This window comes from Phalacrocorax aristotelis, chromosome 14, assembly GCF_949628215.1.
Source record: "Phalacrocorax aristotelis chromosome 14, bGulAri2.1, whole genome shotgun sequence".
NCBI lineage: Eukaryota > Metazoa > Chordata > Aves > Suliformes > Phalacrocoracidae > Phalacrocorax > Phalacrocorax aristotelis.
The window spans coordinates 1373816-1398295 of NC_134289.1; the positions used below are offsets into that span (position 1 = coordinate 1373816).

The window sequence follows — 24480 nt, forward strand, 5'->3', positions numbered from 1 at the left end:
GACATGGGGAGGGCACGAACCCAGTCTGGGGCTGCCCGGGGAGTCCAGCCAGGAGCAAACCAGGATGGGGCCAGAGCAGGGCTGGAACACGGTATCCTGTGGCGTCACTGGCACTGGGCCGAAATGGGGTCCCAGGGGCAGGGTGTTAGGAGCACCTAGGTGAGGCTGGTCTGGGCCGTTATGGGCTGTGGGTGCCCGTTGGGCCATGGTTTCTTGTGGCCTTTATGGTTCTTTCATTCTGCTTATTTAGTAATAAAATAACTTGGATTTTTTTTTTTTAATAAGGCATTGAGTGATATCTTTCTATGCTTAGAGGCTGCACAAGAGGAGTAATGATTTTCAGGTACAGTGATACCAAAACACCCCTGTCCTTTCTGAGAAGAGCCTACCAGGTAGAGTAGAGGAATGTTAAATGTGCCTTTGGAAGTCCCCAAACAGCAGGGGATTATCAAACACTTGGAGGCAGCTCAGATGGAAAGCCACCAGCTCTGGTAACGTGCACATGGACTTAAGTGGCAGATGTTCAAAACAAAATGATAGCAGAAAATTACAGATATGTATCTGTAGTTGTACAAAAAGATTGGGCAGCGTTAAAAATTTCAGCGTGTGACATATGCTATGCTTTGAAGTAAACGTTTTTACTTTCTCCCTTTGTGGTATTATATTACGTACATTTAACATTAGTGAAAGGAGGGATCACTTTAAAAATACTATTTTTTTTTCCTATTTATTACACTTGTGATAAAAGCCAGCAGACTGCAAAAGGAGATGTGAATGCCTCATACGCATTTGCTAGCTCAGACGCTGTTCAGGTACGCTGTTTTTTATAGTGAGGGAATGTTGATTTCCACTTAGATGCAGTTAACTAGAAACCCTGGTATCAGCAGGTATAATCAAAGAGTGCAGTAGTAGGAAAAACACGTGGGTGTACTTACAAATGCTTTATGAAACTATTTGCAAACCAAGAAAATGTAATATTTAAGAAGCTAACAAACTTAATGAGTGATTTTGTCAACAGGTCAGAAATGGGAGAGTAAAGCATTTCCTCGTAGACTTTTAGAATCTCTATGGTAAGGTGCTTTCTGCTTAGCAGTTCAGTAGAGAGGCAAGAAGAATGGGAAGCTTTGTGCCAAATTGCATTTGTAATGCAGGCGCCCCAGGTAGGCACCGCCACACACGCACTCTGTTGATAATAGTGAAAATCTCCTAAACAGTGTGGTTCTCTTAGAGCTTTAGATAAATCAACAGAATCTGTGATTCTGGTGTTCTTTGCCAGGAATTTGTCCCTCTGGAACTATTCAGTAGATCAAAAATTAGATTTTGCTGTCCTGGAATTACAGGTATTTTAATAAATAATCAATACTTGATTATAATTAGGTCACAGACTACAAAAAGCAAGAACGAAAGAAAATCAAACAAATTTTATAAGCTCCAAAATACCCAAAGCCTAGATGACTAGATGTAAAAAAAGTATAACTCTGTTTTCATAAGAAGGAGATTGGGAGAGGGCGAAATGTGGATTTTTATGGGTGTTGGGGAGGAGAAGCTTCGCTCCCATTTGGAATGGCTGCCCTCTAGTGCGCTGCCAGCTAAAGGCAGCAGGTTTTTCAGTGCAGTAACATGGTTCCCGGTGTAGGATAAAAGGGCATTTGCACAAATTATTACGCCTGAGATAGGTATAGAGATCTATACAGAAATATAGGTGTATATATGTAAATATATATATATCTCTGAAATTGGAGTGTCATCTGGAGTTGCTTCTGTTTGTATGGAGATAGCTGATGAAAAATTAACTTTTTACTCTTTTTCCCTTACAAAACAAGATTTCTACCAAAACGCATTTTCAAAAAAAATTATTATTCTTTAGAAAATGTTTAGGTTAGTCATAATATTCAACTCAGGCAAGTGTGTCACTCATTGTAATGTTGCATTCTATTAATTGAAGCGTGGTAACAGTCACAAACTGGAGCTGTAGCTCACTGGCCTGAGAAGGGGCTGCACCCTGAGCTCATCCCAACTGCCTTGCGCAGAGCAACCAGCAGAAGGGAGCTCTAATCCCTGTCTGTCCGGCTCCTTCCTTGGATTTTCCAAATGTCGTGGAACTGCCATAGCACCTCCTGGCGCAGCTGACCTTCCCAGGCTTTGCTGCTAGGTTACGGTGTTGAAGTGTGGGATTTTATTTTCATGCACGCTTCTCGATCCTTTGGGAGGTAGATCTGCCAGATCCACTGTGGAGTCAGAGGAACACTGGGACTGCTCCGGTTTGTGACAAATGCTTTTGCAAGTCCTGGTGGCCCCGGGACCCAGGGGCTGCCCAAGCGGCGGAGCTGGGGGAGCCGCTGCTGGGGTTGTGCTGCCCGCGCTTCAGGTGACGTTAAGGGGCAGTGGTGGCCCGAGGGAGAAGGCGGACGTTTTAATCCCATTTGTGTGTTTCCCAGATTAGTGAATGAGGAGGGAGAGGGAGTTGTTTCACCCCGATATTAAATGCTTGTATTATTAACGCAGTGGAGTACAAGCATTAAAGGTCTCTTGGTGTCCCCATACATCAAAAAGATATTAATGTCTCTGAAGTCCGTTAAAGTTTACAAGTTAATGTTATGCGGGGAATGCTGTACTGCAGGTATTTTTCTTCTGCGCTAGTTGTGTGTTGCCCTCCCACGTCGGCGGTCACCACCCGTCTAGGAGCACCTAGTTTAATATTAGTACATTACAGCTAGTGACTGTCCTAATGATTTTTAAATTACATATTGATTTGCTCTTTAATGCCTTTCCTCCCCCATGCTTTGTTTCTCCTCATTGGCATTCCGAGATGACTATCTCGGTTCACCAAGATTTTTGTTCTGCATTTTCATAATCTTTGCAGACCGGTCAATATTTGTTTCCTACGAACCTTTTGCCAAACAACAACCCGTTAAACCTTGTGAATGAGACGTGTCTCGTTCAGAGGGTGAGGAGCTTGGTCAGGAAGTGGGATCGTTCACGTGCCAAGGGTGCTGTCTGAGTTAACCGATGAGTTGGCACCTGGAAATCTCAATACGTCATCATTTGCTTTTGAAGGTACTAATATGGATTCTCAAGGACAATAATATTTTAGTATCTCTCCCACTTTCAGCTTCCTTCATGCTTGATTCTTAATCTTTGTGCAAACATGTAACAAAGTGTCCTGTTGTGCTTTTGTGTGCTGCCCAGTGTGAGCAATGCGAAATAAAACCAAACAAAAAGTGATAGATGAAGAGCAGCTGTGATAGGGAGAGAGCTTTGGGGGTTTTATGCTTTGACTTTCATTCTGTTTTGTAAACAAAGATGTATAAAAATATAATAAATCTGCAGCTAGATGAGCAGTGACACAAAGGTTGTTTTGTATTTATATATAAATATGTGGCTGCTATTACCTTACTGTCAAAATACACAGCCAGAGTATTTTGAAGAGAGATATGTAGAGAATTCATTACCTGTATTTTCCATTTACATATTTTTCCGTGTCTGATAGTTGATAGCAGCCTGGATTTATGTGACTGAAGCAATGAACTGTGAACAGCTCTAAGATGCTGCAGCTCAGCCGCAAGGGCATGCGTAGGATTATGCCCCAGTTTTAAAAGGCAATTACCCTACTTTGTGGAAGGTTACTACCCTATTCCTAACCTGTGCTTAGGGCTTGCACTCATATGCTGCATCCATTTCTATGCAAAGTCAGGTTTAATGGCGTTTTGAGCGGAAGCCACCGGGTATAAAGTAATCTTAGCTCTGCAAAACCGTGTCTGTCTGTGGCTTTGGCCTCCATTGATGACAGAAGCCCAGTACTTTCTCTAAATGTTATCTTTTTGCCCGAAGTCCCTCGGTGATGGAAACCTCTCTGCATCTGTCAGGGAATGCTGAACACTACTCACTGTTAAGTCCACTAGAATGGAGAAAATTGAATTGGGGGCCTTGACTACAGGGGCACAGGTTTTGGGGGTGGGATGGGGCAGATCATGCCCATGATCTCTTGAGCTATTTGCAGAAAGTACAGAGTGCGCTTTCTTTCTGCGCTCTAACAAAATCAGATCTAGACTGTATTTCCATCCTTGGTGATGGTGCTTTTTGCCACAAAATCAATACTTTTTTAATGACCTTTTGTTCTTGTGACCTTTTTTGGTACCTTTAAGTGCCCAAAATATGTAAAGAGAAATTATACCAGTTGAAGGAGATGATAATATGTGAATTTCTCCAACATGTCTTTAACAAAATGTCTACTTACTTTACTGGGAATTGCCCAGAAGAGCCACTTCAACCAAAAAAAAGCTATTTCCATGTCATCTGCGTGTTTTCCATGTAAACCTTCTGCCTGCAAAAATCTGTGTTCTGTTTCTAGCGGTTATTCATCATATACATTTGCGATGAGTACGTGAGACTTGATCACCTGTCTATAATGACAGTCTTGGTCTCTCTGAAGTGCACGTAGTGCAGCTGCATAATGAGACGACCTGTGGTGATTCTTATAGGGAACTCTTATTTTGATGAAAGTGGAAACATTTAAGCTTGAACTCTGCTAGAAGAAATTAGTGGCTGATTTCAGATTCAGAGAGAGATGAGCCAGGAAGAAAGGCACGTGGAGCTGTTCTGTCTAGTTATGCCCGAAACATTTGGTGCCTGTTCGGTCAGCTCAGCTAAGGTTTATGAGGCACAGTCGTGCATAAAGCTTGCCTTAGAGAAAAGTTAGAGAAGCTGACGGCTTTCTGTCCTGCTTTATGCTTAGCTTTGTGTTCCTGTGTATTTTGGACTGATCCATGTATCTTGGAAAATAAGTGCATTAGGTAGGATGACTTAGTCATTTTCTATAGCAGAGGATGTAGTGTATCATCTTTAAACAGGATTATGATTTCCAATACCTTAACTCACAGATTGTCAGGTGCTAAGGTCATATAAAGGTATTCAAAAGATAAAAAAAAAAAATCAACACACAGTGATTCTCCCCACCCCCTCAGTGAGCAAACGGTAGAATGTGATTTCCTGCTGCTACGGCAAAGAAAAAAGACCAGATATGGCTGTGGATTTGCAGGTGCACAGAGAGAGATGGATTCAAAATAAATGAATAAATACAGATAAAAGGCTGGGTTATTCCAGAAACTTCACCTGCTTCATGGAGGTGATCCTAAGCATCCAGATCATGGGAAGCAGAAGCTGCAAAAAAAGTGTGGTATCAGAAGCATAGTATTGGGTCGTTACCCCACTGGAAACTGCATAGGAGAGAAGGTGTCTTTCTTCCCTGTGCACATGCAGTTTGTAAAAGGTTGTGTCCCACTGCAAAGCTTTCAGGGTCTACTAACTGAAACAGTTCCCAATTTACACAGTTGTAAAACCTATGCATTTGGTGTTGCATCACATTTCTTCTATCATAGCAGAGATTATTTTTAATATTCCATCCCTAAATGCCTAGGATTTCTGTACTCATAGCTACTCTGCGTCTGCTTCAAATAAAGTAATTCCCTGTCTTTTCTTTGAGGTAGGATGGCTCTGCGTGGAGCCTTACAGTGTGAGATTGCTGGATGATGTTGGTTTCTTGGCCACAGCGGTATATTGCTCTGGAGTGGAGTTTCTGGGAGCAAAATGGAACAAAGGATAGTTTATCTTACAAGCACGACGTTGCTTTGAAGAGTCGTGAGAAACAAATTGTTTATGTAAATGACTCCTGGGTATTAAATTCTCCAATGTAGTAAATTATTTTCTTGCAAACAGGTCAAAAGATTGAAATTATAAGATTGAATGCCTGTAATTCCATGCAAAAATGCTAATGCCTTTGAATTGGAATCTTTTTCCAAAATGTTTTCATTTGAGTGCTCTCCCAGTTAAAATTGCCTAGTAGTCGCTTTTTGATGATCCAATTGTCCTTTGAAAATCAGAGAAAAAGCATTTCCTGTGCCTTGAAGACTTGAATTGCAGACCTTTCAGCAGAACAAAATGCATTAATTATTCAGGCATTTGCTATGGGGACCTGTAGTCATTATTTTATATATAGAGAGGTGTTTATTATACTGTTTTATCCTCTGATGAGGTATGGATGAATGTTTCAAACGATAGTGTAATATGGCCTGTAGCCAGTATCAGCATAGTGCATTTGCTGCATGAGGAGCTGTGACAGTAGGTAGAGGCATCACTGTATAAACTTGGAGTAGCTCTGTGTGTTTGTGTGTACCTAAGAGACGGGGGCAGCTGTACCGCCTCGCAGCTCAGGCACGCATTCTGCTTTAAGGGGAAAAACGTCTGATTTTCATTTGTGGATCAGTACGTTCACTCTGGTGTGCTGAAGGCTTCTTATCTGTTGTGCAAAAAAATCAGAAAATTTTATCTATGTTACCCCTATGTGCAAAACAATGAAAACAGTAGTATGCAAAAATGAATAAATCTGTTCTCAGTAGAATTCAAGCTAGGGAGGTGGCTCTACAGAAAAAAAAAACACCTGGAAATCAGTTTTATTAGTAAAATATTGTGATTTAGAGATATATGTTTAATTTTTTCAAAAGGAACATACATATACATTTTCTGGAACTCTCTGTGAGAGGATTTTGACAAAAAACTATTTTCTGACCACTTGTGACAGCCAGAATAAATGCCTTTTTAATAACCTGTGATGCTGGCTGAGTTTCTAAATCTTTGTGGCTCCTGATGCTTGGGGGGCCGTGTCGCAGAGCCACGTGCATCCGACTGCGGCCTCCACCTTAGTGCCAGCTTGCACGATCCCACACAGCCTGGCGGTTGGGTGAGGTTACATATTTCATGCAGGGAGGTACCCATGAATATACACATATACATACACAGCTGTGCACACGTATATAGCTGTGAAAGTATGTATATGCTATATGGATACATACGTACATATATAGGTGTAGAAGTATGTGCATACACACGCTTCTACAACAATGACATTGGGCTTAACTCAAGCCTTTGCAGCGTCTTTTTGGCAACGTCCACATCAGTCTGAGGAACACCATCTTAAGCTCTCATGAGGTGTTGATACAAATCTGACATTATATTTTCCCTTCACTTACTGCGTATTAGAGGAAACAAACACTGTCAAGCAACAGCGGCTCGTTCGTTTTAGAAAATTAGCAAAGCCATGTTGCAGTCTGCTGCTTGAGACGCAGGTGTCATGGAAATCTCTGCTTTGTTTACTTGTGTGAGAGTGCGGTTTTCTGCAGAATTTCCTTCGGTCGAGCTGCCTCGCATGAATATTTCTTTTCGAAACTCTGGCACCTTCCCCTTGTGTGCTAGTTTTGTGTGGTGGCAATGGAATTGAGAGCCGAGAGGTTCTGTGAATGGCAAGTAGGCTTCCTAACGAGGAAGGAGTGATTGTGTAGAGTTTGAAAAAAAGCAATTGTGAATGCACCTATAATTTTGTTTGAACCTCAGAACTAAACTCTTAATTATGTTTTGCAGGATATGAATGATTACTCTCCAGTATTTAGCAAAAAGCTCTACAGGGGAATGGTTGCTCCTGATGCAGTCAAGGGCACCGTTATCACTACAGTTTCAGCTGAGGATCAAGATCCTCCGGTAAGCAAAAAGGTTCTATTAATATTCTGCACCCAGGAGGGAAAAATCTTTAACCCTCATAAGTGACCTAACCCTCTCAGCAGCAAAGGTGATTATTACGAGGTCCACAGAGCAGTAACTCATACTTTTTTATGTCAGCCTGTCCTTTGTTGTTCTGGACAGAGGCTGCATTTACAATGATCGTTCCTGAAGCTGGCAAATCAATGATACAGATCCTTTCTGTCAGGAAGATATTTGGAAAGCTCTTTATCCGACTTCACAGGCTAGATGAGTAAGAGGACTAGGCAGGAAGGGAAGCCGTGCCTGTCGTTGGTACAGTTCTGCAGCTTAAAGAGGAAACAAAACAAAACTTTGCAAGATTGTCACTGTCTTGATTTTGCAGTCGTCGTGCATTTCCAGTCTGAGGCGTCACAGGGAACCGTGCAGCTCACCAGCCAGCCCGATTGCGTGTGCGGTATTTAAACGGAGTGGACCTGTTTTGGGGATAAAGCTTATTTCTGCAACTGGATTTTATCACTGTTCCCTGGTGAAGCACTTGATTGACAGAACTGGGCACATGTTTTTGACTTGTTAGCTATTCTGAAGGGTAATATCAATTTTTGTAATCAGAGGTTGATGAACATTGGTGACCAGATGATACACTGAGGACAATAAAAGTCAAAGATGTTCTGCCAGCCAGGTTTAATTTTTAATTGTTAGTGTTTGGCATATTAATGAGAATAATCCTCAGGGAGAAGAGTTCAGAGGAATGTGCCATGCACATTAAAAGCTGATGGCAGTGCTTTGACACAGATCAACTGTAGCTTAGCTAAATATGCTACACAGTAATTTATTTACCACCCAAGGACAGAAATGCTAAAGCAGTGTATCTGTAAGGACAGCCCTCCTGTCCCCTTGGAAAAAGTCCTAATGCACAAAGGTAAGTAAATTCCCTGGAGGTGATACATGTCAGTGGGGTATTACTGAGCTTGGGGGCATTTGAGATCGTTTATAACAGCTGAAGATCCACACTATTGTTTGTTTGAAGTATATGAAAGACAGTAATATCAAGTAGGTAATGAATAGCAGTCGTTATCAATTAATAGTGCTATAGAGTATTTAAGGAATGCGACAACAGAGGACATAGACATTATTTGAGACGTAAACAGAAGAAACAGAGAGATGTCCCTTAACGGTAGGCCTTGGACAATTTGAAGGGGAATATAAGAGGTGTTAGTTCCTGATTTTGAGTGCTCTGCCTGCAGAATGGAGCCCGAGGTGTGTTTAAGCTCCTTCCATAGAGCACAGGCACATTAGAATAGGGTCCCAACAGTCAACATGTTAATTAACAAATCTGTTTAATTAAAAACAGAATAGTTAGCACATGTATGTGTTAGGCTGGTCGGCAGAGGCAAGTGGGAATTTCTAGTGTCTTGCTTTAGAGATGCTTTTAAAAATGCATAGCTTAGGACAGTTCTTTTCATGGCAGGCACCTACACTCTCCTTCAAAGACACGTCTGGGTGTACTCACAGCTTTTAGCATGCAACAGGAGAAAGTTGATGTAGTGGTAGTGCCTGCTCTCCTCTCTTTCCGTCTTGTTATATTAATCTTGCTAGGGAAAGCCTTTCCATGGATGGTTAGAGGCCTGGGCTGCCTTCCCTCCACTGACTGAAGGACTCAAACCTTTAGCTCTGTTTCTATATAAAATATCTTAACCACCAGGAAGGAGGCTGGCCAGAGTTCCTGGCAACCTTGAAACATATCTGCAGGAGTGTGGAAATCTTCCAAGCCAGGAAGTTGCTATATAAAGGTAACAAGCTGCAGCACCTGTGAAGATGAGGGATATGTGCAAGGTTAACTAGGCTGGTACCTGCACCATATGGTCCTTTTCAGGGCTTGAACCGTTAGGCCTAAGCAAGGGGATGTACCTCTAGTAGCATTGTAGAAGTCTAAAGTATAGAACTGCCTGCTATAGCCCTTCAGAGGGCTTCGTAAGTGCTCCTGTTTTTGTGGCCTGCCTACGCTCTTTCTCCCACTGCCTTTTTGCTCTGTGGAAGTCTAGTGCTTTTGTCCGACCTCCTTCACTGTTCCCTGGGGCGTGCCAGACCTAGGTTTCCACCACGGTCTTAGTCACTGTTCAAAGCACTAATTTGCAGGGGAAAGTAGGTTTGATTGCTCAGATCTCGTAGTTATTTGCTGGAAAACAATTTTGGAATTGATTTAAGACTGTTTGGTTCTAGTCTGTGAATGACTTTTGCTGTCATGTTTCATGAATGTCTTATTCTTCCATGTTAGGCACGATAACATGGCGATTACAGAATGGAAACTGATATCAAAGTGGGCAAAGTTTCTGGGTGGCATTAAAAGCCTGCAAGGGTTATGTTTACACTACGTATATTGCACAAAGGTATTGGCTCATTCTGTCAGCATTTCTTCCTGAATAAAACACTGTACTACTGGAGTGCTACCACCAAATTAGCAAACCTTGCCTTCACCTAACTGGGTCTGAATTGCATTCAGCTTTTCACGGAGTTCAACAGATGCTGCTCACTTGGAGAAGGTTCTCTTGCTCTGCCTAGGAGTGACTTGGGAACCAGGGAGGTAGGAAACCCCATTTCAGTTCAAGAGTTCTCATCCTTGGCAGTTAGCAGCAAATAAATCAAAAGGAAACGTTCTGCCTGTATCACAACTGGAGTTGCTCCAGAGTGATCTGTCAATGGAGAGTGGGGAAAACTGGCTGTGCATGACTGAAACCATGTGCGTTGTTTTTTTTTGATTGCCACAGTCAAAATCTGAAATATTAAGTTCATTAGTCACAGTCCTATGGACCTGTCTCTGCCCCTTGCACCAGTACGTATTCGTTCCTAGCAGGTTTATCATACTGACCTTTGAGGAAAATTCTGCAGAAGAGGCTGTTAAGGATCAGTGAAACTGGGCAGGAAGATTAATTTCTGTTCCATAGAAATTTTGACATAAATGAGTTACTGAGGATCGAAAAATAAATAAATTATTCATTGGTTCTAGAAAACCACTTTTTAACTTGGTTTTTGTGCAGTTTTTATGTAATAGTATCTGTTGCCCTACAACAAGATATTTTGGTCTTGATAAAGTATTTGCCCATTCTGATATAAGCTCTGTTTTATAATCCCTGTGTTTAATGTGTCCCAGATATCACTGAGATAGTAGAGGAAACAAAATAGTTCAGAAACTGATTAACTTATATTTATAACAATTCTTAGTCCCGTGGAATCAGCTTTTCCTAATGCAAAGTTGTTTCACTTTTTCATTTAAAAAAAAAAACCAAACCCTTCTGAACTCTCTCCTTTGCTAAGATTTCTGTCACTATCACTTGAACAGATAAACGTAGAAACTGGACATGGATAAGCTTGCATGCTATTTTTTACGGTGGGTAATAATGGCCATCTTTAGGTGGTATGAGAATGACCGAATAAAAACCTAAAGTGCTTATGTCTCCCAGATTCCTTTCCTGTGATTTCCTCACGTCTTTATATGGATTTCTTTTATTTGGTTTTGGGGTGCTTTGTATTTGCAAGGTGTGGGAATCGCTTCTACTTCTGCGGAGAAACAATGCACACGCATGAGAGAGATCAAAATCAGTGAAGAGGGGATCCTGTTTATTACCATTATACAGGCATAAATGCGTATGACAGTAATGTTAACATAATGTTATTCGAAATCAACTGTTGCATTTCTTTGATTTTTATGATGACTTAAAAATGAAGCTACCCGTAGGCATTTAATGAATGCAATAGCCATAAAAGATAGCCAATTACAGAGGAATGCTTTTAAAATAGTTTTGGAGACTTGGTATTTTTATTCCAGACTAATGGCTGATAGATTTTACTTTGAAAATAAAGAAGAAGATAGAGAAAACCATCAGGCATAAATGGCTTGCTTTCTTTTTGTGACTGAGCCAACCTGTTTAGATGTTTTGTGCTGCTGGCAAATCTGTATTTATTTGGAGCTGGCTTTGACATTAAGTGGTGTCACAAAGTGGTTGATACGAATTCACCAGAAATTGTTTTAAAAAATAAACAACCTTTTCTCCGTTCAGCAAGAGTACCTTCCTCTAAACTTGCCTTAAGGGAAAGAATATTCTTATTGTCAATATTTTGTTCATTTGGGGATTTTTAGCCTGGTGGAATCCTATTTGCACAATACTAATACATCTATTTTATCAGATCAGGAAAAGAAATATATATTTATTAAGAAAATAATTGTGGCTTTAAAATATGCCTGATTATCAGGGCAGGTCCAATAAGAGCCTAACTACTTTGAAGTATCCAAGCCTGAATTTTTCTCTTGTCATTTTACAAGTAGCGTAGACTATTCCCCTGTCAACATTAAACTCAGCCCAGAATAAAAGTCAAGCTAGATTTTTTCTTCAGCATCTGCAATAAAAGCTTTTCAGACCTAATCAGCTCTTCAGAGACTGCCCGCTCTTTTCAGCAAGTCCCAACTTTGCTCTGCATTGTCAAATTAATATGGATGGTATGAGAATCCAAACTGAAACGCGCACCACCTGCACGTGATTTCTCTACAGATAAGGCAAATTAGAATTTTCCAACAGCAGAAGAGTGGGTCTGGGGCAGGAGGGAGGTGTTGAATCGCGTCAGTGGAGTTTGGCTCTCCGTTTCACTCCATAGGCACCATCCTCAGCCTCCTTTGAGCTGCTGGACTGGGGCTATTGTAGTGGTGCCCTTCTGTTCCTCCTACTCCCCCGACAGCAAAGGTGACAGCAGCAGTGACGGGCATGTAAGGGGTAGAAAAAAACTTCATACCACTGAAGTCAATCTTAATAAATCATCACCTGTAGCAAAGGATGCAGGCGTTTTACCTACTGTGTCAACTTCTTGACTGTGGAAGTGCTCATTCAGTGATGTTCCTGAGAAAAGATAGTTTTTCTGTGGCTTTTGACTGCTAAAGGACAAGTCGTAAATATAAATGCAAGTATTAAACTGTTAGTGAGGGTGGCCTGGGTACAAAATGTAACATAGGTGAGAGGCTGGAAGAGTCTTGTGGCATAGAGTTTTCTGGTTTACACTAGCAATGTATTTCCTAAGTGATTTAGAAACTTACAGCATATAGACATGGGAGTGCCATGGGTGGCTACGAGACACTTCCAAAAACAGTCACAAGGAGTAAGAGTGAGGTTTTACTATAAATGAAGTTCTTTTTTATTAATTTATTAGAGATGTACATCGGAGGTTATCTTGTTGTTTTTCTTCAAAAAGATCTCCCCCCTTCAAGTCTCCATGCAGTAAATTATCTGTAACTCGGTGTCTATTGCATGTATGAATGTGTATATGTGTGAAAGAATGAATGGCTGAGTTGGGACAAAGATGTGTAATTTTCTCAATTTAACTATACAAACCTGATGTCTAGAACATTCAGCCATCATTAGAATGCAGCTGTTAATAATAGGATTGGTTTGGTTGCAAAAATCCATGGGTTTCTGGTTACTGTTAATAATTACTAATTCAAAACAAAAATTATCTATGCTAGAGCCAAATCCTCCCAAGTAGATATTTTGTAATGTTTTTATTTTGACCTATGGATTTCAAAGTGATCAAAAAAATCTTGGCCTGAAGGCGTAAGAGACCTCTGATAGTTATTCCTGCAGGTCCTTAGTGAAATGTCAATTAAAACATAAAAACCAGTGCTTTTCACTAAAGGCCAGAGCAGGATTTGAAGGGCTGTCTTGAGCAAATGTCACTTCAACTTCTTACCAGTTTTCTCCTTCCCTTTCCTTTCTTTTCCAGTTTGAGTTCACTTTTTTGCAGTGACTAAGAATATATAGAATGTTTCAGAAGTTGCTTTTACATTTGTTAAAAACACTCTAATTTGAAATGCCATTCTGGTAACTGAAATCTGGTGAAGTTTGATTTACATGTTTTTCACAGAATATTGTAAACCAACTTATTGTCCTTTGGTTTATTGGAACAATCCACAGTATATTTCTCTACAGTTTTAAAATAGTCATATGGTATCTGACTTTTCAAATTCCTTAGTGCATCCTATAGTTGCTCACCCTGTCTTTCCCAGAAGAGCGTACCTCTCATTCCAGACACACTACGTGTAAAGGGTAGGAAAATACTAAGCAGAAAGCAACAAAAACAGGTCAAGCGAGACAGAGGGAATTATGGTAATAGGCTAGAGCTACGGTTATGTGGCTGCCAAGGAAAAGCTTGAGTACAGCTTCAGTACTTTTACTTTCAGAAAAGCAAAATCTTCTATTTTGCAAACATTGCAGCTGAAATTGTTGAGAGAGTTGAGCGCATTTTCTGTTCATCATTTGAATATTCCCTTTAAGGCATAAGTACTTATGTATTCAAAATACTTGGTTGTGTAGAGAGCTGCAAGAAGAGAGGGAGGTAGCTTTTCGACCGGTTGAGAAAAGCTGTACTGTTTGTGTGGGGCGTAATTGTGAAGAAGCAGGCGGGCAGACATCGCAGCCACTGTGCAAGCTGAGCTAAAAGGGGGACAGCATGGTGGTAGGAGCCTGCTCTAAGTGGGAAACGGCGGGGGCAGTTGTGTGTCGAGGGTTTCCCTCACATACCGTCCTGAGTTTTCTTTGCAGAAGTGTTGTCCAGCAGGAGCTTAAGGACTTTGTGTATTTATCTGGGGTTTCATAGTGTCCAGGAGTGGATTGGTTTAGGCTGTTGGACCTCATGGTCAAGCGTCATGTTTAGGGCGAGGGGGGGAGCCCCGCACAGTGAAGCTGTGCCTCGAGAACCCGCTCGGACTTCCCAAGCAGGAAGGGTGTGCAGGGTCACTCAAGAGGCTTCGCTGTATTTGTGTTGCCGAAGTTGCTCCAGGGCGTCCCAGACGGGTTTGGCTTGCCGTATACGCGGTGTAAATGGGCGTCTGAGTAATCTCAGACAGAAATACGGTAAAACTAAGTCAGAAAGCCATTTTTTTCTGCTATTAAACTCCTTGCTTTGTTTCCTGGAAGACCTCCGTTGGCCCTATTTGAGTTTAGTTTCCCCACTGACTCTTGTGTTGAAGACAGTGATCTGACCAAAAGCCAACATGAAAAATGGTGAAAGGTGCAAGCAGGTGTCCTGTGTGAGGTGCGAAACTTTGCAAGGGGTTTGTGCAGCTGGGAAACCACAGAAACGCTGCATCTCTGCCAGAGGTGCCAAAGAAGTGCTTCTGGCAACTAAGGTAGATGTGATAATATCCTATAGAAAAAGGTTTATTTTTAAGTGCTGCTTTGCTTTAGCTAACACAAGTGTATGCAGCTTTGGCTTCTCTCAGAGATATTTTCAAGTATTTACAGGGAGAGATACCTGGAGTCCCCAGAGCCTAGATGAAGTCGGTGTCTGCCTCTCTCACCAACACTTCTGCATTTTATTAGCACAGTCTTCAATATCCCCAGCCAGAATCTCTTGCCATCTACTCTTTGGGCAAATAGATGATCCTTTGTAGCTGAACAAATCTGAGGCCCGTATCCGGGCTGGTACAGATGCATAAATCCCTTGGTTTGTCATCAGTCAGATGCTGAGAGAGTCCTCAGGACTGGTTATAATATTTCCCCTCTCAGTGCTCAGTTTGAGAGCTTAGCTCTCAAAGAATGACGAGTGGCCCGCCCAAAAGCAGAGCTTCTTGAAGTGCTTCAGGAGCATCAAGTGAAAACACGTGGAACCGGTGTCTAGGCGCCGCCTGGGCCATCTGGGTGCGTCACCACTTCTGCACTCAGCAGCTGTACGGAGACGCAGCTGAAGCCGCTTTTAGACTTCCTCCTCCTTGCCGCTTTTCCATTCCGTGTCTCGGATTTTGATTTAACTTCAACTGAAAATAAATGCTAACCCCCATTGCACATGGCCACAAAAAAGGGTGCGGTGTCTTTGTTTCCTACCCAAGCTAATGGAGAGTCTGAATTGAAGTGGCAGGGACAGACGCTTTGGAAGCAAGAGAAAGGAAAGCAAAAGGACTCTTGTGGCTCTGGAATGATCAAACCAAATGCACAGCAGAGCAATGGTTTGCTCTGCAACTTCAGAGGTGAAACTTAATCAGCTCAAGGCTGGGAAGGTTTTGCTGACAGGAGAGAGCTATAAACCTGGTTTATTTCCTGTTACGCGCCTACATTTATAAATCTGTATTTGAAATGCGGCAGTTGCACATGGAGGGATTTGAATAGTGGTTGCTTTTTTGCTTGGCAAAGGGGCTACCTGTGATTAATTTCAGCAGGTCTCTACAGATGGCTGTACACATACCTGAGTCATTCAAGGACCCCTGGGATCATCCTTGGAGAGCAGGAGGAGAGTTTTCTTCATTGTGAAGGGCTTATGCTTTATTGCAGTGCTGTGGTGATGTTGGATGCCAGATGATTATGACAGTGTTCTCAAAGCTCTTAACCCTCCAAATGTTTTGAGAGGAGAGCAACGGGAACTATTTGATAGATGCTTAGTTTGTTTATCAGAAGGTGAGTATTCCCAGGACCGACATAACTTGAGGTGTTTGATTTTCCTGTATATGCCTTTTTTTTTTTTTTTTAAAATGGTTTATCACAGTAAAAACTGGGATATTTCTTCCCTGGGCAATTCCCCTGCATATTCTAATTTTGTTGACTTGAAATGTCAGTAGAAACAGATGCAGAACACTAATTTTAACGAGCAGCCAGCTTCCAGAGCTTCAGAATATCCAATTTAATAGTTTATCCAATCTCATAACACCTTGTAAGGTTTTTGTTCAATGGAGCCTTTTTGTCAAATTGAGAGTAATTGTCCTTATTGCTTTACAGGCACCCACTCAAAGAAAGATGCTGACGGATATTTAATTAGAGATTTCATAGATATTTAATTGGGGATAAAACCATTTCCAGGCAGTCCAGGGCTTGACCTTTTAAAAAGTATTACTGTTGGATTTCATAGTGTCTGCTGGAGGTTTGTGTACAGGAAACATGCTGCAAACTCAATGAGTTCTTAACGTAATTTTGTCTCATGGCTTTGAAGGTTCACGTTCTTTTTGTGCTCGCCGTGTTATAGTTAATAATTCACAATTTCCAGATTCAGTAATTCAGAATTCCAGGCCCCCTTGTTGAGTTACACACTAAAGAATAAAATCCTTCAAATTTTAGAGTTTATAGAAATGAATTTAGGGTGAATATACATGGGTGGACCATTCATAACCCGTAGCTGGTATAAGACCCACCAGAATCATTCGCATACTCTGTGGTCTGCCCCATCTTTCATGGTTACTTTACTTGGAATATGTTACAAAGAAAATGTGCAGCCATGTGCAAGTTTTGTTTCTAGCTTTACTCTGCAATTTTTTTCATAGAATTAACTTTACAAAGTTTGTCTTAGTGAACTCTTCATTATGTAAATCATTCAGATTTGCATTGAAATCTACAGATGCAGATAATTTATTAAATTCTTTATCAGTTTCACATTTTATTTATATTACCCTCAGAGTTTTTCTGACTTCGGTCAAAGAGGCATTATAACAAAGACACTTGGTAAATAAGTCCATGTTCATTATGCCACTATTCCGAACTAGTGCTTAGGGGTAAAATCCAGGTCATTTACCAGATGCCCATCTGGGATCTTCAGGAGAAAACTGCAAATGAAAGTGAAATGCGTTTTCCCCCCTCTTTCCCGGGCCAGATCATTGTGGACGGTGGAAGTAACGATTTTTAGCTTCCTTTTTAATTGCTCGCAGGAATAGACACAAAAACATACAGAAGTTATTGTGTTGCGCTTCTCACCCTTTTCCCTGGCTTCACTGCATTGCAATTCCTGCGCAACCGATCTGTGCCTTTTGCGAGTTGGCAGCGCTCGTGTGCCCCCTCCACGGCCTCTCTGCCCAGCGCCTCCGCGTGCCTGGTCACCTAACGCACGTGGTGGGGACATGCCGTACCTGTCAGCTGTGGCACAGGTGAATGTCGTTTCCCCAGAGCAAATGGAAACTTAAGGAATTATGCAGCAATAAAAGAAATCGTTGAAGCTGGATGAGCTTTACGTCTAAGTTTCATAATAGTCTTGAACGCTCAGGAAAACTTCAGTTTGAGAGAACAAACATGGTTCCTGCCAAGTACAATCCTTTGTCTGTTGTTTATTTGAGAATATTATCTGCTGTATTCGAGTTCTGCTGAAAACAGAGGAATGCACATAAATTAATTTAGAACAGAGGCAAAAGATGATTAATATTTGAGATAATTAAAACTTGTTTCTAAATAGATTTCCCAGGGAAATCTCTCTGGAGATTTTTTTCTAATTATATTGGTGCCAAAATGTAATAAATAAAAAATAAACCCCTGTTTTGTTATTTTCAGAACTGACAGGAGAAAAGTGTACTTGATAGTTATATCAGGAACAATAACCTGATGAGATTTTTGTTTATTTAATAACAAATTACCTAATATGTGCAGGTTTAATGATGATGATAGCTTTTAGTCTTCCAAGCAAATGTGAGGACCATTACTCTGAAACCAAATAGAGTGGATTTCAGCAGGTAATTTCCTCTTAATTATAATGTTAAAGAAAAATGACTGAATCGGAGAATGCCGGGGGAAGAGTTGTATAATCACCTCTGTTATGCTACGATATCTGAAATTTCTCATGTTTTCAAGGATTTGCACTCTTTACTGCATGGTCCTGTAAATGACTTTTAACTATTAGCATGGTCTTTCATACATCACTTCACTAAACATCAAAACACATCTGGCAGACCCAGTTCTGAATTTTTAAAGGTGCTGGCTTGCCAGCGGCGCTGGAGTGGTGTACTGGCTAATAAACGCTTCCCGGGCTGGGTCTCCTCGAAGGGTTCAAAGAGGCAACGGCCTCGTCGCTGCTGCAGTTAAAATCATCGAGCGGAGCAGCTGTGCAAGCCTCCCCAGAAACTCTGTGAATGTCTCAGTTACACCCAGCCCTTCTCTTTCCGTGCAGGGTGTTACGTGCTATGGGGTTTATGGGGAGGAAGGCTGAGATGGCCTGGGTGCCTTGTCCTCTGGCATAGTCTTTTAGTATTAAAATTAAGTATTCTTGTTCTTTTAACAGATGTTAAATTGATACCACCGATTAAAATCTCAGAAGCTACCTATAAGTTTAAATTCAAGTAAATATTCTTCACTGAAGAGTCACTTTTCTCACAATGAAGTATGGTTTGTTCATTGAACAGCCCTACTACTCATCAGAACGTAGCGTGGCAAAATCTGACACGTTCTACAGCTCTGTAGCATGCATTAGCATGGAGCATACCTGTGCTAAATCCATTCCGGTAAAGCTTTTAGTTTAAACTATGTATTTTGACTGAGCATTTCAATGCACTTGTGTTATATCAACAAAAGGTTGATGCGATTTAGTGACCTTAAACCACTTTTGCAGCTGTTTCTGTTGCTGTTTACAAAAGTAAATGTCCTGTTTCCTTGTAGTTAGTAGCAGACATGGTACATTGAATATATTCTCAACAACAAAGCTGCTTTATACCACATTATTGATTACAGATGAAAAGCACCAATTTGCTATTAATGAAACTGAGCTCTGATTTTTAGTCTGTTTAAATACGATGTAAAGGTCAACACCGAATCTGAGGTCTAGACTCAGAGGCATTAAGAAACTGAAAGGATACGCGTGATAGGACCTGCGTTTAAGTGCTTCTCTGAATCTACTCCTAAATATATTCAGCAAATAATGTAGTTTGAATTTTGTGAAATGTCCCAAGTGCCTACATATCCAGGTAACACAGACATTGGTCTGCTGAAAAATAGTTATTCAGACATCAGTGTGAAAAAAGACCCTTTGTTTGTTTTAAACCTGATCTTTGATGCCCCTTTTTCTTACAGCTGTTTAGAGCATGGCTTGTTTTTGTACTGGCTTCTCTGCTCTGGGAACCTGCTGCTATGTCACCTTTTAATCTTTGAAAACAGTGGATTGCTACCAATACTAGTGAAGGGTCACTCGCTGAGAGTGGAAGTAATGTGTTAAAATTTACTGTCTCCCAGGCATCCTCTGTAAAGAGTCAACGGTACAGTTTGTCTCATCCAAAAAGAGGTTGGGTGGTTCCTGCCAGAAAGGTCTGCTGCTTTGAAGTTAGATGGATGCCAGGAACTGTCCTACTGCTACCAGAGAAGCTCCTCCAGGGGCACATGGGAAAGTGGCTGTTGCAGGAGAGCCTGGGGTGCTACCAGGGAGTGGTGGGACTGCGGAGGTGCCAGGGACGAGCACTGCCACCTCTTTGGGGTTTTGGGACTTGACAGATCAGACAGGCCAGTGCAAGCTGCCAGAGCCCTCCCATCTCTCCAGTGTGGGCGCAGCTGCCTCTTGGGCTGTGCTTGCAGGCACCGTGTTACTCCACCTCCTCCGAAGGTCCCTGGAGGTGACTGCTGGAATGGGACCACTGGAATATAACGGATACTTTAAGAAACTTTGTTCCTCACAATAGATGTTATTTATTTAGGCAGTTAGTGTTAAATCAGTTAAATCAGGTAAATGGCCTTCTATTAGAAAATGCTGAGTTACTGATCCGAAAAATTAATCTATTAGATCCTCTGGCAGTGCCTCTTCTGATTCTTCCTTTGTTTTGGTGTTTTTGAGTGCAATGCATGCAGACCATTTGGGGCCGTCTCTGCTGCTTCCTTGTCATTGAAACAGGGTTTGAAGAGTGGGGAGGGTTCATTATGGGCTGCTTAAAATCCATTTGCAAAACTGCATTTTCTGTTACTGCTAATACGACAAACATGTTCTCTGTTCTGTTTCCTGACGTTGTGCTTTGAGCCAGCCCTGATACCTGCTAGTAAGAGGCAGAAGCCCTCTGTCACAGACGGGGAAGGCCACAGGTGTCCCGTCACTTCCCACAAGCACTGTGACCGTCTCTGCGGTGAGGAAGGCGTGGATGGGAGCTTTTAGGTGGTTGTGCTAAAATTGCTAGACCTGAACAGTTCAGCCACAGAAAAAGCATGTGTTGGACTATGTTTGGAAGTGCTGCAGGCCCTGTAATCTCTGTGGTTTACTTCTCAGATTAGGATTTTTGAAATGCATTAGGTCTTCATCGCTTGGCTTTGGTGAAAAGTAAAACCTTCAGATACTGCTCTTTGATTTCTATGTAAAAAAGTCCATTTCAGCTCCATGGTGGGTTTGCCCAGGCAACCCAGTACTGGTTGCATTTTGTTACCTCTAAAAGAGAAGTGTGTGAATGTCACACAGGTTGGACTGTACTGTATGCAGAACTGTAGTCTGACTTTTTAGAAAATAATATAACACACATTTCCCCACCTTCAGCAGCAAGACACTGCCATTTCAGGACAAGCTGAATAAGTGCTGGAGTTTTTAGAGTATTTATGTTTCTTGAACTTCAAAGGAGTTTTTATAATACATTAAAATATTTTTGAAAAGCGTATTAGCCAACCTTAAGCCGTGCCCATCTTCTGTTATTTAAAAATTTCAATAGTTATAAAACAGACCACTGCTTCTGTCTGTATTTAAGTAGATATTTTTCAGTAGATTTTTCAGGTCTCTCCTTTCCAAACCTCTGATCATTTTTCTTACTGGACCTCTCAGGTGTAAGATATTCTGGGGGGACACAGTGGGGCTGCGTAGTAACAAACCCAGTCTGAGGAAGGCAAACTGCAGGTTTTGTTTGTGGTGGTCTGTTTAGCAGCGTTGCCTTTTAATCTTTTACTAAATTCACGAGATGTGTAAAAATACGAGGATATGCAAGTTGCTTTGTTTTTGCCTTACAGGGCACACCAGCAAGTCGAGTCCGATACAAAGTGGATGTTGTCCAGTTCCCCTACAGTGCCAGCATTTTTGACGTGGATGAAAACTCGGGGCGCGTGGTAACCCGAGTAAACCTGAATGAAGAGCCAAGTGCGGTGTTTAAGGTATGAACTCATATTGCTGTATATTGTCAGGAAATGTTGCCTGCGTTTGATGGAATTCCTTTTACCTTCACGTTTCTCCGTGTTGCTGTATATTGCATAGAAAATGTGACGTTTCTGTTTCGTTTGTTTCTTTACTTCGTTGATTTCTTCCTGGCACGTGTTTCGTGCCTTCTTGATTTCAGAAACGTCTTGAATGGATGCGGTTGCTGCTGTTAGGAGGTCAGAAGAAAGAGGGAGGCACTGAAGGAAACTTCAGTTTTTGAAAGTTACCTTGCTGATCTCTTTGTTTTCAACAGGGCTGTTAGTGTAGCAGTTTTGTGAGAACTTTTTTAAGAATGGCAAGATTAAAAATTAAAATCAAAGTGTCTCAATAAGCCAAAGAAAAAAGTATCTATAATATATGGGTGTTTATCTCTAATTTCCCTACTTGGAAACTGCCAACCTTCTGCATGGCCATTAAGGTGCGTTTTGTTTCTTCTTTCAGTTATTTATTTTTGAAAAGAGGATTAAAGAGAGGTTTATTTTCATGCTTTAACATTATAAGGAATAAAGCTGTCCGCTTCACTGTTTTCCACTTCTGAGGGTCCTGTTAAGTGCTGCTGTGAGCTTGAGTAGCATTGAAGTGCTGTCACTGTTTTAGGAGCTTAGGACAGTGCTAATTTGAGTTCTTTTAAGTTTTTAACTAACGTAGTAAAACTCAAAGGGGAACAGGATTGACTCTTGGTTAGCATCACCAGAGTGAAGGTTTTCCATTGCTGCAATTTTTATTTTTAATCCTCATTAATTATTTAGTGTGGCTGTTTTCTGGAGCTGTGATACGTAGCACACAGGTGACGTGCACATAGACATGGCGCTACGTTTCTCTGTGAAGACTGCTCCATGTTAGGGCAGACAAATGGTAAATTTAGCAAAGCATAACTTTTCAGAAAATCTGGATGCTTAGGGAAGAAGCACAGAAGAGACTCCAGAAGTCAGTGACCACTTTGAGTCGGTATTTGCATCTAGACCATTGGGCTTGTATCTGCACTGAATCTTCTGTGAGTTTTTCCAGTCAGTTTTTAACACGCTTGTACTTTCTGCAATTACAATATCTTGCGCTGGTGAGTTCCCCAATATACTGGCTGGAAAAAATACCGGCTTTTGTTTTAAGCTGTCCCTTCATTGACCTAGTCTGAGAATAGCTTGGACTTGCAGAAATGAGTTGGAAACCCTTTGGAAGAATGATGTGCTGATCTACTCCATCCACTGACCTGAAATAAGGGCAAATTTAGAAAGAGGGGAAAATGGAAAACTGTCCATTGCTCCATCTTCAGTGGGCTGGTCTGTCATCCTTTTGCTAGCAGATAGCTTACCTTCATATGAAAGCTGAAAACAGGTGAACCTGTTTGTCCCAGCAGACAAGCACAGATTAAATAAACAAATAGACATAAGTAAAGATCAGATAAGCAAAAGGTTTATAGTAGGCTGCCTTTGGAGAAGGTCCTCCAGGCTTGCCCAAGTTTCAGCGTACCAAAGTTCTCTTTTCTAAGAGGATTTTTTTTGGAGGGGAGGCAGTGTTCATTATTTTGTTTTGATATCAGACCTCAGTTTTAAAAGTTAGTGTCAGCAACACAGAGTTCTTACCTAGCACTACTTCTCTTTTCTTGGGACTTATAGGTGGTTTTTCAACAAAAATTATTCCACTGCCTAAATGTAGACTTGAACTATATACTGTTAAAGCAGTTGAAATTGATTCTGGAGTTCTGAGTAAGGACCATGTTTAGATGTGAAGGGAATCCCCTGGAAAACGTATTTGAAGCTGGCAATGTGTTTTGGAGAGGTAGTTGTAGAAGACTGTTATATCTGAATTCCACTTTACTGTGTTTCTATACATTTTCTAGCAGATGGTTCAGCTTGTGGGTGGCTGTCACCTTTTTCCTCTGCTTTGTTCTTATACAATATACGATTTGCAGTGAAAGAAAATACCATCCAACTTGTTAGACCCTGAAGAAGTATTGTTGCAATTCAGCATAACAATTGTCGCAAGAGAGTGATTTTCTGTATTGTTTATAGCTAGTGGTCATTGCATACGATGATGGGGACCCTGTGAAGTTCAACACCACTACTGTAGAAATTTCCGTTCTGCAGCCTTCAGTAATTCCACGGTTTACGCAGGATGAATACAGGTAAAGCATTTATTCAGTCACATTGCAACTGTTACGTTGAAATAAGTTCCTGTTTGAATGCTAGTCTGAGATAAGTGGGCTACGAAAATACTCTGCTGTCAGGGTGGAAGTGCTTCCCCTGCATATACCTCACCTTTTGTACCTTCTGCTGTTTACTTTGGCTCATGGAAGGAAATATGACGCAAAAATAAGGTTTGAACCAAAGCACCAAAAACCTTGTGTACTTAGAGGTGATAACAGATCTACTGATGCTAAGTCTTCTTTAGGAAATAAATTGGATGCTGCTCTGAGGAGAGAGCAGTCAGCGCTTAAGTCCGCCAGAAGCATGGCTGTGTGAAATTGCATGCGGGACTTTTTTGCAGCACTCCTGTTTGACAAAGCGAGGGTGGCAAAATACTTTAGAGTTGCTTCTTTCTCTTGGCCACAAGATATTTGGCAGCCAGCCATTCCCTAATCATACTGGATAGCAGTGCAGTTCTACCATCTTAACAGGTTGTCTCCAACTGAAAAGATCGGGGCTGTCGGCGACAAAGCCAGTGAGGAGAGGTTGGTTTGAAATTATCCTCTCAGAAGCTCTTGAAAACGTCAGTTGTGGGTAAACAAGAAATTTTGTGCATTGAAATTGTACCTGGGGTCACTGGGACTCTAGGTTGTTTCCTCCAGTCTGAGTATATTTTGACCCTGTACACCATTCTCGTGGGACATGAGAGAATTCAGGCTCGAACTCTTTCACATTAGAATGCAGATGATAGTCATTATTACTACAGAGTCATGATTTGATAAAGCTCACCCTATGACAATTTAATAAAATCAACCCCATTTTCTTAAAATTAAGTTTAAAAAAAAGAAAATGGTGCACAGGCTGAGTAGTTTGTTAAATTTTGTTACAGAGAATGTGTTCATAAAGTTTGACATCTGTATAATAGTATGAAGCGATAGGATCAATGCAAGCAGCCTCC

At 41.3% G+C, this 24480-nt stretch overlaps 1 protein-coding gene across 5 annotated transcripts in view; it reads left to right on the top strand.

Moving 5' to 3' along the window:
* The window catches only part of PCDH15 (protocadherin related 15), a 695790-nt gene that overhangs the window by 580776 nt on the left and 90534 nt on the right, over positions 1–24480 (top strand). For all 5 annotated transcript variants that reach the window (XM_075109425.1, XM_075109424.1, XM_075109422.1 and 2 more), the window contains 3 exons: positions 7414–7530; positions 21216–21356; positions 23409–23521. In XM_075109425.1, the coding sequence (XP_074965526.1) occupies positions 7414–7530; positions 21216–21356; positions 23409–23521 (371 nt within the window). The remainder of the gene's footprint in view (positions 1–7413; positions 7531–21215; positions 21357–23408; positions 23522–24480) is intronic.